This window comes from Nomia melanderi, chromosome 7, assembly GCF_051020985.1.
Source record: "Nomia melanderi isolate GNS246 chromosome 7, iyNomMela1, whole genome shotgun sequence".
Taxonomy (NCBI): domain Eukaryota; kingdom Metazoa; phylum Arthropoda; class Insecta; order Hymenoptera; family Halictidae; genus Nomia; species Nomia melanderi.
This window is the reverse complement of record NC_135005.1, coordinates 3,811,293-3,827,272: the sequence shown is the minus strand read 5'-3', so window position 1 is coordinate 3,827,272 and position 15,980 is coordinate 3,811,293. Positions and strand designations below refer to the sequence as shown.

At 31.6% G+C, this 15,980-nt stretch overlaps 1 protein-coding gene across 3 annotated transcripts in view; it reads right to left on the bottom strand.

Moving 5' to 3' along the window:
- LOC116424348 (dipeptidase 1) overlaps positions 1-15,980 on the bottom strand; it is a 258,275-nt gene that overhangs the window by 6,133 nt on the left and 236,162 nt on the right. For all 3 annotated transcript variants that reach the window (XM_031970637.2, XM_076369532.1, XM_031970639.2), the window contains 5 exons: positions 13,908-14,237; positions 6,128-6,260; positions 5,000-5,188; positions 3,793-3,995; positions 1,176-1,336 (listed from right to left, as the gene is read on the bottom strand). In XM_031970637.2, coding sequence (XP_031826497.1) covers positions 1,176-1,336; positions 3,793-3,995; positions 5,000-5,188; positions 6,128-6,260; positions 13,908-14,237 — 1,016 coding nt within the window. The remainder of the gene's footprint in view (positions 1-1,175; positions 1,337-3,792; positions 3,996-4,999; positions 5,189-6,127; positions 6,261-13,907; positions 14,238-15,980) is intronic.

Here is a 15,980-nt window from a genome sequence, read left to right as displayed (position 1 = left end):
GTTCTAATCTGATAGGAGCTGATTCATCTGGTAAGAAAATATGGATTATAAGATATAATTTGTTCATATGATGCCTATTTAATTTTAAAAAATTGCGGCATGGGTGCTTCTGAATATAATTTTATCATGACATCTGACAATTAATTATTTTTATTTGTGGTATTACTAAATTTTCAAATATTTCATGTTAAATTTTACATAAATTGATGTTTAGGGAATGATGAAATTATTGGAAGACAAATAAGGAAAACTAATAGATAGTAATACTTGATGATGTGTCAAAGTGGTATTTTAAATATGCACGATTATTTATTATAACCGGAGCCTTATTTAAAATACAGAGGATTTTATATTTTAATTTTAATTTTTATTTAAAATGCTTAGCGAGAACCTTTATTTACAGATATCTCTGCGCTATGAACCATATTCGTCGCAAGTAGAAACATCAGGCAATGGTTAAATACATTATATTTATACTTATTACAGTTACATGCTAAAAACACGGATTTAAGTACTTAAGTTTAATGTCCTCGAAAATGAATCTACATATAAGAACTTTTTACTCACTTGTACATGTTAGTGCCATGCAATTAAAAGATTTTAAGAGTACCCTCTGGTTTAGAAGCGATATTTTCAGATAATCTGTAGAATTTTTCATTAAAATATTAAATGAATGTACACTCTTAAATTTTCTATATATATTTTCATGTATCTTTAATATTAAAAAAACACTAATAAAGTATTTCATTAGTAATAATTAAAGATAAAGTACGCAGATTTTACTGTTTCTTTACTTTAACTAGCTCAAAAAATGTAAATTAATGCTATAGTTTTTAAAGAACAAAATGTATTCTATTGTACATAAAACATACAATTTGCGATGGAATCCAACAAATTTGAAAACACGATATTTACGATATTTATGTTTAAAAAAATCATAAAACAAGTTTGGAAAATTATTCAATTTTAATTTGTAAAAAAAATGCGTGTAAGAAGTACGTCGACTTTCTTAGTATCTTTTAAACAAGATGACACGAATTTTTAATATTTCTTAACACCTACAGAATGTCTCTATCAATCACTGGGGAATGCACGTACGTTCGTTTGTATTGTTGAATCAACTCCTATTTATTTTTGTTACTTATTTTGCTACCTTATGTGTAGTATAGACATACTTGTTGATACCGTCGAAGTCACCGCCGACACCAATGTGGTCCACGCCAATCAAGTTCCTAATATAATAAATATGCTCGGCGACGTCGGAGACAGTTGCCTGCGAGCCACATTTCACGAAGTAATTATAAAACGTTACCATCACCAGTCCACCGTTAGCAGCCTGCAACGAACAATATGATTATTCGATCAGCGGTATATTTGAACTTACGTTAAAATTATAAAAAAAATTGAGCACAAGTTTTATATCAGAACAACCGGTACAATGAATGTTTAATCCTAACATTAATGTTAGTAATAATATATATAAACATAAATATTAACATTAATAACTTGATCAATAAATTAATACCATTAGTAAATTTATTAATATCATTTATAATTGATGTTTACTGATGTTAATATTTAACAATGATGTTATAAGTTGAGTATGTAAGTACCCGTTTCTATATTATTTTTTTCTATACTATTAATCATAATCATAATTAATAATTATTAATATTAATTGTTATTTCATTATATGTATTATATACCTTTTGTATATTGCATATATTAATATAGTTAAATTTTCGCGAGAACGTAACAAACAGAAATATTTATATACTTGTTTATTATATGAAAATATAATGTGTATCTGTTACAATACTAAACGCTTGGATAGATGCAAACATTTCGGTTTGCTAATGTAAGGATTACCGTTCGCGAACGTCGGGGTCAGACAGAATGTCGATAGTAATATCGTTTGGCGATGATTGATGAAAAAACGAATCAGTTTTCGTCTGGTCAAAGCCTCAGACGTTAACCGCACCTCCTGGCAGCTGCAGTTCCTGACCGCAGATACTGCGGCACGTACTACTTCGACCGGACCTACTGCAATGTTCCCGTGTAACCGCGCCTAGTCCGACCGCGTGTCTTACTCTCGGATAGCTCACCGATATCCGCAGTCTCTGCTCTATCAATCGATCGAATTTTAACTGCTTGGCTCCTTCGCAATTAGTAAGTGCACTCATTTCGATAATAATTATTCTGAACGTGTAAGTATAATTAACGGAAAGTTTACTCGCATTTTTTAAGAAGGGAAGTTTTAAGAATGAAAGTTCAAAGGGAAATTTCCACTTTATCAAATCAATTTTTTATTTTATTAAATAAATGTTCACCGAATTGTGTACTTACGGTGTATTAAGTATATTTGCATTGTCAATTTTCTATAATGTTTAAAATTTTGGAAAATATGTGTGCTACGTCGTAGGTCATACATTTCGATAAATAAATCAGTAAGTACTTTTCGTTTCCGTTCCTTTATATTGATAGCGGCAAACAACTGATATTTTAGAAAATTAGGTTTAGAAACTAGTGAAAAAGGTGTAGTGCTTTTCATAGCATTTGTTAGGATAAACCATTTTCTATTATAATTCTTTTTTTCTAATTACATTCTTCAAAATTTGAATTTGTATGAAAACCCACAGTCTACTAATTATTCATGAACAAAATGTATCTCTTAGTCCATGAAGAAGGTAATGGGGGCAAAGTAGAGTAACTTATACGAATAGAGTGGTGGAAGTATAAGTAAGTTTTGAAGCTTATGTTAGACACCATTGGGTTAAGTACTGGCAAATCTTTCATATCGAAGTTTTTCCGTCTAACTAGGATCTTATACTTTTAATCAAAATTGAGTGCAGCAGTGTAGGTACACACTACCCCAAACTTAGAGGATTATACACGTGTATATTCCACATAAACGTTTTGGTTTTGTTAAAAACTTCTAAAAGCATTCCTTTATTATACATAAAGTTTGTTAAAGTTAAAAGGTACACTGAGTTGGCGGAAAGCAGTTTATGTTAATATTCTCATAACTAGCGTTGAAGGTTTGGGGACGTGAGAACGTGGCGTTGTAGACAATTCCCGCCAATTTCGAGTTGCATAAACCTGTCTCTTCATTTATGCGGCACTGTCTTTTACGTGAGTCTCTTTTTACGCAATACATTATAAGACTATTTATGCGGTATTGTTTATACGCAATCTAAATTTAGTGACACCGAATATTTATTTCTATTTTCTAAAATGTCATTACTTTCTTTTGTTAAGCTTTGTGAAATAAATACGTACTTATAAAACTTATACATGGATCTGGGTTAGAAAGTTTCCAAATAAAATGCATAATTCAATGAAGTTTCATTTAAAGAAATGAAAATTTTCTTTGAACCTTATTAACCTAATTGCATTTCAGCTGTAAATATAAAATATTTATATATGGGTTATACGTGCGTTACTACAAAAGTTTCGAGAAAGAATGACAAAAGTCGCGAATAATTTTGAACTAATGATTTTATTCAAAATATTCTTTTCCAATATTAATATATCTTCCATCGTGTTATGTCAGCACTTTCTAAACTTAATGTGAAGCTTTACAAAAATAACAAATAACTCAATGTCAGCGGATTTCTGAAACTTTCGCAGTAATCTATGTACCAGCTTTTTTCAAATATTTCGTTTCTTTTTTGGACTAGCGAATTCTATTTACGCGATTCTCTTTCATGTAATACGAATCCGCGTGGATCGGATATTTCGCGTAAATGGAGGGACGGTTATGTCACAATTTATAAGCATTACGTAGCGTACCAGCTGCTTTAAAATGTCGTCGGGAACGTTCCTCGAGGAATTGCAGATGGCAAAAGCCGAAGAGTGAGAAAAAATGAGGGGTGCTCTGCTGGCCCTTAAAGCGTCCCTCATGGTAGCCCTCGCTGTATGACTAAGGTCTATCAGCATTCCGAGCCTATTCATTTCCTTGACTACTGCTTTCCCGAACACGGTCAGGCCGCCCCCTGAAACAAAAGCGAACCTCACTTTTCTCGTCCCTATTTACTGTCTTTCACGTTTATTGTTTCAGTACAATGGGTATCACGACTCTTAACGTGTTCGAATCGTCACGCCGCCATGTTTTCAGCGATTTATTTCATTCATGCACCGAATCTATACACAAAATAATTAATACGGAATGGAGAAGCTTAGAGATGTATAGAATACATTAAAATGAAGAAGAAGTGTATTCAGTAACGTGCAGAGTTTAGTTTCGATGAAAGTCCATTTAAGGAAAGTATAGAAAGAGTGGCCTTTTGTACGATAAATTGCATATTTATAATTAATAGCTTTATGCTGTGGTTCATTGATAGGTACTGTGAATTTGTATTGTGTGTGTAAGACTCTAGATCTTAAATATTATTTAATCATTGTAAAGTAATGCTTCATTCATTTCACTAAATATGTATTGTGTATTATATAGTGATTGTAATAGAAGATCAACTTTATTTATTTCATCTATGTTAATAAGTGTGACTATGCAAATTACCATATTTTTGTTTATATTTATTATCATTCCAATTTATTCATTAAAAAAATTGATCCTAGGTGTATTATACTGATTGAAGTTTGGTAGTAATATTTTGTAAGGTTTATAAGACTTAATAAAATTTATATACAGAAATGAACAAAAATTATTTATGATCATTTATCTTCTATTAATCGTACCCTTGATCTTGTATTATTTATATATATATTGATTGCTTAAATATAAACCAATTAATTAGTCAAAATTCTTTTATGTACATTTTAATGTTTTACATTTTTTAATATTTATAATTAGTGATATCTTAATATTTCGGTATTTAATTGTGGTTTTAAGTATGAAAGAATTTTGAATTTGGAAGTTTAATAGTCTAAAATCTGCAAGTGTAATAAATATTCGTTTGTTTGTACATCTTAACAGTAGCTACATAAATATAAAACATACATTAAAAATAATAGTATTTTTTTGTTTAATGGTACTCACCTTCTTCATCCTCGTCTTCTACCGACGAACTCTTTGCCCACGGTGTGTTACAAGTGTGCGTGAGTGTGAGATACCGTACACCCAATTGATACAATGTCCTTAAAACAGCTAAACTACTTCCTAGGCTATGTCCACCCTCCACTCCGATTAGGGATGCTATCCTGCCTCTTCCATGGGCTTCCAAGATTTCTGTAAATCAAATTTTACATAAAAATTTAAGCACTAATTATGAGAGTATCTTGATGCAAACTGATTTTGAATTGATTTCGAAATGCAACCGTAACATTTTTTAAAAATCAACTTTGTTTTCTCTGATTTACGTTACTGTATGAGTGATCTCAGAATACAGTGAATTATAGTTAATTATTACAATAAATTTAAAGAATTTAGGAATTTAATTGAAAGTGGTCGTGGAAGGTATTGATAAGGATTATAAAGATCAATGTGCAATCAAATTCTGTAATTCATTTTATATAAAATAAACTAGAAAATTTATTGCTGATAATCATGAATAACTTTAACAATAGCATGATAGACTCCAAACTAATAATTAATAAAGTTAAAAGTTCATAAGAACTAACGATATTTAACTACACATTTTCAACGATTTGTTTGAGTATAAAAGAATATCTCTTTAATAAATGCTTCTATGTAGAAAACGCTAATAAAAATTTCAATTTAGATAGATTTCGTTACAAACATATTCTGCGTTCCATTAAGAAACAAATCAAATTAATTTTGCGTAAATTGAAAGTAACCATTTCTGTATACTTAATGACCGATTATATTTTGCTGCAATGAAAATCGCTTTTAAAGGCGTTCAAACTTCATGAAACTCTATAACGTAACTGGATAGACAACAAAAGTTTATTTAGAGCACCATTGTTTCGCCGAATCGATAAGAAATAGTGTCGGCCATCGACGAAACTACCGATATTGTGGGGAACAAGGAAAGTTTCACGTTTCACCGGAATTTATGGGTTGTGTTTAATGGAGGCGCCGTATTCTAGCGCAGAAAGAAACAAAAAAAAGGAAAGAAAGAAAAAGTGAAAAAAGGAACGTTTCTGTGTCGCTACGGTTTCAGGCCCGTGCAACGGCTCGTTTCAGATAATTATGAAAGATACCTACCCCTTGAAGATGCAGCGAACTGCATGTGTTGCGAGTACTTCTCTATGAGCCTCTTAATGAGGTCCACCTGCTCCAAAGTCAGCTGGACCGCGTTGAGATGCTGAGATTCGCACGGCACGTAAGCAGCCCAAAACTGCGAACAAAAAATTGGCCGGATTACCCTTTGGTAAATTACCAAGTACAAAAGAAGGTAAATTGCTTCATTCTGCTTATATTTCAGAGTGAGTATGGTACGCATGTAGAGTAGATGATTATAATCATTTACAAGGATCGAACAGTATGAATTCTATTGATTGTTCGTGTTTATATGTTTAGAAAACTGTTTGGTATAGATGATTTGGATTTTATATTATATTACATAATACATCTTTCTTTTTCAAAGCTGATCGTTTTACCGAAATTCCTGTTTTAAAAAGCTAAATACAATTCTACTTCTGTGTTTGGGACAAACAAGTTTATAAGAATCACCCAGTCGATATGGCAGATCAACATTCATGTTGGACAATTTTATATAATTTAACCGTTTAACCACAAGTTTAACGTAGAGTAATCATTGCAACAGTAATCTATAATCAAATTAATCATAACCACAGATAAATTATTCGAAAATCATAATTAATGGTTGGTTAATTGTCAATTGCTACGGAGGATTGGTATGAACCAATATAATTAATAATCGACCAATATTAATCTTAATTTGTTTCTGTTAATTAAACAGTTATCCGTAGTAACTAGTAAATTACTCAATTACGGCCATACATTGAAAAGCGTTTTTTTCTAAATTCGTAGGTACGGAAATAATAAAATTCATAGGTGTGGATTAAATAATAAAAAGCATTATAAACGTAAAGTTTTAAGATCGGATTTTGTAATCTCCTTTCCCTTACCTTTCCTTCCACTTTCCACATTTGCGGTATTTTAACAATAATTTTTAAATTATTTTTTTGAGCTCAGTGAATAAGTGTACCATACAATTCAATTTGTGAAATTTACAGAATAGCATTTACTTCATGGTGCTAGCATTTTGGTTCATTATGGTAATTTAATAAAATCATTGTTCATTATTATTGTTAGATATATTACGCGATACTTCGACCAGCACAACTGTGACAAATTTCATGACCGTGGTCTGCGCTTGTAATTTACTGTGCTACAAATATGGTATCGCATAGCACCTATAAATAATCGTCGAAATGAGAAGTTAGTGCAACTTATAGTTAGGTAGACCACGTAAATTGCAACAGTATAATCATATAATCAACGACCATTATTACATGTTCTTTTATAAGATAATAATAAAAAAAACTATTCGTCTAAATAATATACTAGAGATATGAATTTTCATAGCAATTTTTGTTTTGCAGAATCTTAATGGATTTCTAACATGAGTAGGCAATTTACCGACGAGCTATTTAGTTAGAAACCTAAATACGAGCACGTCTGTCGCTTTCGAAATCGCGCAGAGAACTACTTCATTATTTTGACAATGCCCAAGAAAAATAAAAAGACGGTCGTGAAAATATACGAATACAGTATTCTCGTGATTAGTACCCGAAAATCGGGGCTGCAACACTAATCTTGTTTGTTCTTTGTAGAGAAGGACAGCAAGAATGAAAGAACGAGATGACCGATTTTCGGAACGATTAAACAATCAGATAAATCAGAGGATATTAAGCCTTTACACTCGTATGTCATGCTGAAGATGACAATAAAAATTTGTTATAGAACGTTGAAAATTGTTTGACAAAGTATCACGCTTTGAAAGATTATGAAAATTAAATATTATTATAATAATAAATAAAATAAATATAAGACATTAAATTCTACTGCTGCAAATTACTTTAATCCATTTCCCTAAAAATAAATACAAGTGTACACTCAACAATATTGAAAATAAATCGACTGCAAAGTACATTCAAACGAAACAAAACACAATACATTGTAGAACATATTTATTTATTTAATAAATTACAATAATCTATTTCCTTGTGGTAACTTGTGATTTAAAGTATATCATGTTTGATCCTGTTTTAAGCAGAAGTATTTTATAAATACGTTGATAAAAGTTTCATTTACAAAAAATCTTTATAAAAAAGTTTTATAATTGCGTTTAATACTGTCTCGCTGATATTTACCACCACTGAACAGCGTATCATATTACCTGCCTCTCAGTGATAGGGATGACTACTGGGCACTAATCCTGCAGATCGGACCGGGTACTAATCGCGAGAATACTGTACGTGGCTAACGTCGCATACACATTCAACAATTTCAATTATCGTTAGCTAGTGAAAATCAAAATATTCTGCAATCATGTTCTTTCGAACTACAGAGTACAGCTGCACTTTTTGCACGGAAATCAATTAACTTTAAAACAGAAAAAAAACTCTTAAATGTATTATTTAAATGTGTTACTTAAAGAACTGTGCTTAAACAAAAGCATATTACTTAAACAAACAATGAGATTTCTATTGGATTTTTTAAATACGTAATAACTAATAAATTAAAATGCTAAAGAGTTTGAAATTTGAAATGAAGTGTGAAAGAATTGCAATTTTAAAGAATCAAAAAACTCGGCCTGCACGATAATAGTATAAGTAATTTCAATTAAGTTCGGTGGCTTAAAAAATATCTCACCATGCATTAACTATTATAAAAAGTGGGACAATTTTAAACCCACGTGATCTCAAAGTGTTAATGAAAAAACATTTCAATAAGTAAGAAACGTTTTAGAAATATTTTTATTCCAATTATTTAAGATAAATTGATACAACTAGTTGTTCACAGTTCTCGCGATGATCATCGGAGAATCATCAAAGACGCGCAACTCTTCGCGATAATGGCAGATCCAGCCAAGAAAAGACATGGCGGAAAAGTAAGATTCGTGAACAAGAGGAGAACTGAAGGTGAACTGGAGTACATACCAAAAAGGAAAAAAGAAACAAGTTGCAGGAAGAAAATGCAGGGAACCGGTAACGAGTCTGCGGTCGAAAACGAGCAGAAACATGCCCGTGTTTGTGGAACGTAATATTGGTCCGGTTCCGTGGCTGTTTCAGTTTCACTTCTGTTTGTCGTCGTGGCGTTTCATTAGGTGCGCCCCACTCGATTGCTACACCGTTACTAGTCGTAAAGACTAGGACGTTTTCGGTGTCATCCTGTTGCTGCTTTATTTTTTGTAATATCGGACCGTTCATTTTGAAAGTGGTGTTTTCGTTCTCATCGAGCGAAGAATGCTGACAGATTTACTTGTTTGCTTTGTTTACAGTTCTATGTGCTTAACACGTAGGCAACTGTTTAAAGAGAACTACAACTATAACTTTATTCATTAACACTAGATTTACGGAGATTTATTGTACAGTTTATTCTATTGTACCTAGAATGGTGTTCGTTTATTTAGACCTTGGAAATTAGGGGTTTAAAAATAGACAATCAGGATACGTATTCGTATTATACGTATTAACAAATAATGTTTATAAAATTCAATATGCTTGAAATTGATGCGTTCGATGTAACTTTCGTTCCAATTAAATATATTCAGCTAGCAATTCTGATTTAGTAGAGATAAAGATTTTCTATTTTTATATGATTTTTGCGAAAGGAATATTTCAATATCTTTAGAAAATCGTATTTTTCTTCATAACTAAATACTCTCATTAAAAAAATGTTTTATTTTCTTATAAACAAGGCCTACTTAAGACTTCAAAAAAAAGGTTTACTTCGCAAAGAATAGTTTGTTATCATGATTAAAACAAAAACGTTCCATTTTATCCTACTTTCCCCAAATTATTATTATTAAGTATATATTCTATTATACTTAAGGTATTTCTAGATCACAAACATTAGAATCACCAAACATATCAAAATAACACGTTTCAAAATTCTTCTTCCAAAATTTTCGAATAAAATACTAACCATTTTCGAGTAAATAATTGAACAAATTGATTTACTGATACTCCCTCGTAATTGCAGGATTTTCAATCTACTGTTTAACCATTGGTCCTTCATTATTCTACATTTTATATATGCAAATCCAAAATAAAATTAAAAAAGCCGCTTGCCTCGTTTGTTTTGATAAGAATTTCAGTTTGATGGATGTTCAAAAATATATAGCAATATTACTATTGGCGCTCAGGATTTCAGTAATTGATATTTAATCAGCGTACAATCTGTTAAACCAGATTCATCGGTAAGCAATGGCAAGCGTGGTAGAGGCAAGTATCAAGGTTCGACAGTGGTGAGGCTTGACGTTACCGCGTTATCGTGTCCTTCGATGCGCAGAACAAGAAACGACAGTGCACGTGTAGGTGTGCGTTGCATTGGAGGCACTGGGGTTATATCGATACATTGAAGCCGGCCGACTCGTGGCATCTTTGATATCCTCCATTGACGCGATTACTATGGTTCGACGGAATTACGTCCGCCGATAGTGCCTATATGTACTTCGTAGCAGTACGCCGTAAATGAATTGATCAGGTTGGATACCGCTTAATCCTTTCATCCCAGAATATGTGTTTCTTTTTGTTGACGTTTATGGGTAAAATTATATTGAAGTTATAAAATAATCTATGTAACTAACATTGACGAATAATAAACGAAACGGCAACAGAAATTATCAGCGTAGCGGAAGACCATGTGCTAGCAGCTGATTAGTACTTAAGCTGTCTGTAAACTCCAAATAACTGATTTTTTATTGAAACGCAGTGGACTGTATTGAAGTGTTGATTTCTTGGAGCTTGCATATATGGCAATCTTAGTTGCTAGAATTAATGTACAATGAACGTAAAGTTGAAGTGCTCCTGAGCACGTGGAGTCTCGTTGCTGACTAACTTGTTAATTCGTAAAAAATTCTCGTCGTTGACAAGAAAGGTGACGGCGTTTTCGGCGACTTCCGGAAATCTTGAAACTGAGTAATTTTACCATTGGCAGTTTAACTAAATGGGTTACCAATTACTGGATATTGCAGAGATAAATTCCTGAAGTATATTCTTTGCGAATAACTATTGTACTAATATGGTTAGACGAAAATATAATATAGTTAGACGAAACTATAATTTGAGTAAAACCAAAAATTGTTAAGCCCTTGTCCTATAATAAGGTGCCCGGCTCGTGGTGAAGATTTTAAATAGAATTTAACAAACATAAATATTACTATATTTTTGTGAATACAAATTGAATGTTATTCTTCTGTTATCAATTATTATAGTTTAGAGCAAACATAGACATAGAATATGGCCAGAATTTTTGTCTTTTTTCAATAAATTGTTGATAACAAAGTAGGTGTATCGATCATAGTTGAGACAAAAATCATACGGCAAGGAGTTAAACATGCTAGCAATGATAGATTATCTCGATCATCGAGGCAAAAATTTTTCATTTCTTATGCCTACAAACGTTGCAAAACTTTATCCGTCTACTTAAGGGTAAATACATGAAGTCTTCATATGAAAATATATATATACACGATCTGGTTAGTATTAACGTGGTTGTATTAGATATTCCATTATGAATATTCTGTTTCTTTTTCAAAACAATTATTATTTAAACAAAATTCAAAAGTCAAATATACGAAGAAAGACATTCTAAATTTCGAGTCTAAACTAAAAAGAAGTAAATAAAAATATTCAGATAATACTGGGAGATTGGATTTTTTACAATAATTTAATAAAAGATTTTTATCCCGTACGCGTTCCACAATATTTTTCATCCAGTTATGTCTACACAGAATATTTTCAATTGATTCGTTTGGCAAGTAAATATAGGATGCATTGTAATCGCATGACGGATATTGGAAAAATCGTGATTGAAATTCCGTGCTTTTGTGTTTTAACCTAAACGTAACTATACCTATGTGTAATATATTTTCTGGTTTTGACAAAATTGTTTGCTATTGAAATTGGTATATATTGTCATTTCAGGGTTGATTATCAATATTTCCGACACTGTAGGGCGCACAAAAAGGAATTCATTAAATGAAACTATTTTACATTTCGGTGAAAAGACTACCGACTTCCGTTGAATACATACAGAATAAAATGTACTTTTGTTTTCTGAAATGTAATTATTATTATTTCTTTTGTTTGGCCATGTAAAATGAATATGTATCTTTTAAACTTGTATCAGCTTTTCGTTTCAATACTTTGTTTTTTCTTGTACCGGCAGACTCTATTTACTCGATTTTCATTCGCGTAAAACAAATCCACGTGGAACTAATTATCGCGTAAATCGAGAGTCGGGTGTACCATTTTTATTGGTTAGTGTTTTCTTGTTTAGTATCAATAAAATCCAATGTTCACTTGCACCGGATATAAGGATGACCCAGAGAAGAGAAGAAATTCTGCGCATCTGCGAAGAAGTCCCAAATTAATTACGTCGTACCTTCTAGTTGGCTAAATAAAAAGCCAAGTGAATTTTTTGGTAGGCGAGCTTCGCCCAGCACTCTTGTTATTTTGCTCTTTACCTGCGTTCCACGTAATTTCTCAACTTTCGCGTGAAATATGTGCGAACGTGCCATGAAAATATTTCTCCTTTAAGTTTTCTTAACCCGTCGGTTAAGGTAGCCGTGAGTGCAACGTTGGATAAGGTATGTGTATACAGAGTGTCTCGGAAAACGATGATCTCCTTCGGGATAGTGATAGACGCATGGGGTAAAAAATAATCTTTCGACCTTGTGTTGAAAACACGCACATATCTTACGAAACGTGTGTGTTGTTAAGAAAATTGCTTGGGACATGCGATGTTTCGCATTTTGACATTATTTCGAGTTATGTACGATATCATATAACGTGTGATAATTTTTATGATATTACTTAAAGTTTTTATTTAATTTCTTATTTCTTATTCATGAATTTATTTATTTTTGTTAAACACTTATTCAATCATTATTTTATTTTCAGTATGAACGTATAGTTATTCAAATAATAATAATGGCATGAATGATTTAATATACAAATTTAATTTATGATAAAGTAATGAGTAATTTAACTGAATAAAAGAAAAAATTTACAGCTGGGGGTAATGTTAATACTTCTGTTAGTGACTGAAGAATTAAAATTTTTCAAATTTCAGTATTGCAATATTTTCTTATACCTTTTTTATTTTTAAAGTAAAAATTGTTGTAAATTTATTCAGAGAGTGAATGTCCGAAACAATTTCGTCAAATTTTCCTAAGAACATAACAAATTGTGCAGAAGAAAATACAAAAGTGGGTACTTGGGTACTTAGTTGTCATAAGAAGTTAAAAGAAGTTAAAGATGAAAGAAAAGAAAGAAAAAGAGAAGGCCACAGAGATAAAAAAAGAAGTGTATGTTAGATAAGACAACTGTATGCAAGGTGTTCAGACTAAGCGTGTAATTTATTGTTAGTGGATATTAAGAATTATAACAGAGATTTATATTTATTATATAAAAGGATATAATAGAAAAGAAGACGTGTTAAGAAACACAAAGGGGAAGGTCAAGGAGTAAAAACAAAAAAAGATAGGAAGGAGAGAATTAAAAGCAGAAGAAAGACAAAATGAAAAATTAAAAAAAAATAAAGACCGAAGAAAATGAGAAAGCAGCAGTAATACATACAGTATAAAGCAAAAATTGTATAAAATAACGAATAAACTAATAAATTAAAATTATAATAGTTTAAACAGATTAAATAAATATAAGAAATAAAGAAGTAAAAGAACTATAGATACTAAACATATGATATGTATAAAATGAGTAAAAAATAACACGAAGGAATATAGAATACATTTAGAGTTCCTATTTATTTTTGGAGAAGAAAATATTACCTGACCGCCGACCATTCCTTGACGAAGCCTGACCAGATCAGTCTGACTCCACGCGCTCTTGCTCCACGGTGCGACTTGTCGTAGATCCTTGTCGAAATCGAACTCGGCCAGCTGATTGTGGACGAAGTTTCGAATGTTCCAGGGTAGGTCATTGTGCCCGTCGATCAAAGGCACCTCGGAAAGAACCTGTCGCACGGTCTCCAACCTTTCCTTCGGCGATGTCAGGTGTGCAATCTCTCCATCGGCTGGTCGCGGACCAACTTTGTCGACGCAGCTTCCAATTAACAGTAAGATCACAGTTACTATCCAGACACCGCTCTGACCGCCACACTGAAACATCAATGATCTATTGTTAGCCGGTAATCAAACAAACACATTAAGCTATTAACTACCAAACTTTTATTTTTGAAATTTTTTGTAAAAACGCATTCATTTATACTTGAAACATTGTATCTCGTTGTAATAATACATTAAACATAAGCCGTATTTAAAATATTTTACATTTTTTAAGAAGACCCAAATGGAAATTGTGGCAGATGCAATGAAAAAAAATTCGACTGAACGAAACATTTTATTTTTTAAATGTCACATTTTGTGCCATTTTTTCATATATTCTACGCGCAATTCGACATTATATTTACCACATTCTTTTCGTACATTTGTTTTATATAGAGCACATTTTTATTGTTTACCGATAAATGTTAGATTTATACATTTATAATATCAAAACAGCACACATACAATTTTAAATTTACTGAAAACCATATATTATAAAGTGTATAAAATAATATTTACAAGTTCGATACACTTGACAAACACGTGTTACCAATTAGTACACACAGAAATTTTCAATCTCCAAATGGAGATTGTGGCAGGTAATGGGTTAATTTTCATAGAATTGAATAATGATTATTTTTCAAGAAATTCCATTTCAACGTTAAGTACTTAATGTTAATAGTGCAACAATTAATACTAATTAGTATTATTTTAAATATTTTCATTTCATCATCAATTAAGTCTGTGCATATTAAAGGATTCATACCATTATTGTCATTTGAATAGCGATATATTCATATTGTAAATAAAATAAATGATTGAATAAATAATTATTATTACTTAGGATTAAGTTTTAAGGAAAGTTCATGTAAATTTTGCGTTTCGAGTGTTTGTGATTTGACTAGATTATGCTAACCAAAACTAAGTTTCTAGAAAATCAGTTTATTCGAAACATTGTCCGAATTAAAGATTTAAGAACGTTCCACATATAGCTAAATAATTACAAGTTTTGGTTAGTTGATTCTTCATTTGCTTATTAGAAAATATTTTACTGAACTTCATGCTTGGAAAATAGTTTGTGCTTTGTTTCTTCAGACTTATAATACTGTTATATATAATACAGTATAATAACCTTTTCTATTTGCCTAGCAACCCTTTACTGCATAATAAATTTGCATTTTTAATAAAGTCCTATTATCTATATTTCTTATTTGAATTGATTAAAAGTACAAATGTTACAGGCAATATGATAAAGTTGGAGTTACACATAATCCCCTGGTAATTATGTCCAATTATTCTCCAATGTTATCAGCGATTATACATAATTTCTGGGGAGGTAAGATATTAATCCTATGAAACATTAGCTACCGAGAAGTCCTATTAATCTTAAACTCTACCCTCCTAAACCGTTCTTCTGTTCATTTAAGATTATTCATTAAGAGTCATGTACAAAGACAAAGATAAAGACATACGCAGATTGTACAATAATTTTCAAAGAAATTATCGTGCGAAGAGGAAGTAAGTTGCTTTGACATTGCATCAGTCTCAGGTATATTACATCCCATAATAATCCTATTCATGTTTAACATTAATCCCTGAATGTAGTCTGCATTCTCTTCTGTTTCAAAGGGAGAGACGATGGTGGATGAGCAACCGAAGGGGGTGGGATGCTTTGATGTTCTTAGTCCAGAAATAATTTACTGTTTCGTCCTGTGAGTTGCAAATGCTACCGGCTCACGACTATTGCCATCGCGACACTGAAGGGTCTGAATAGTTTATGATCCCCGTCAGGGGGGT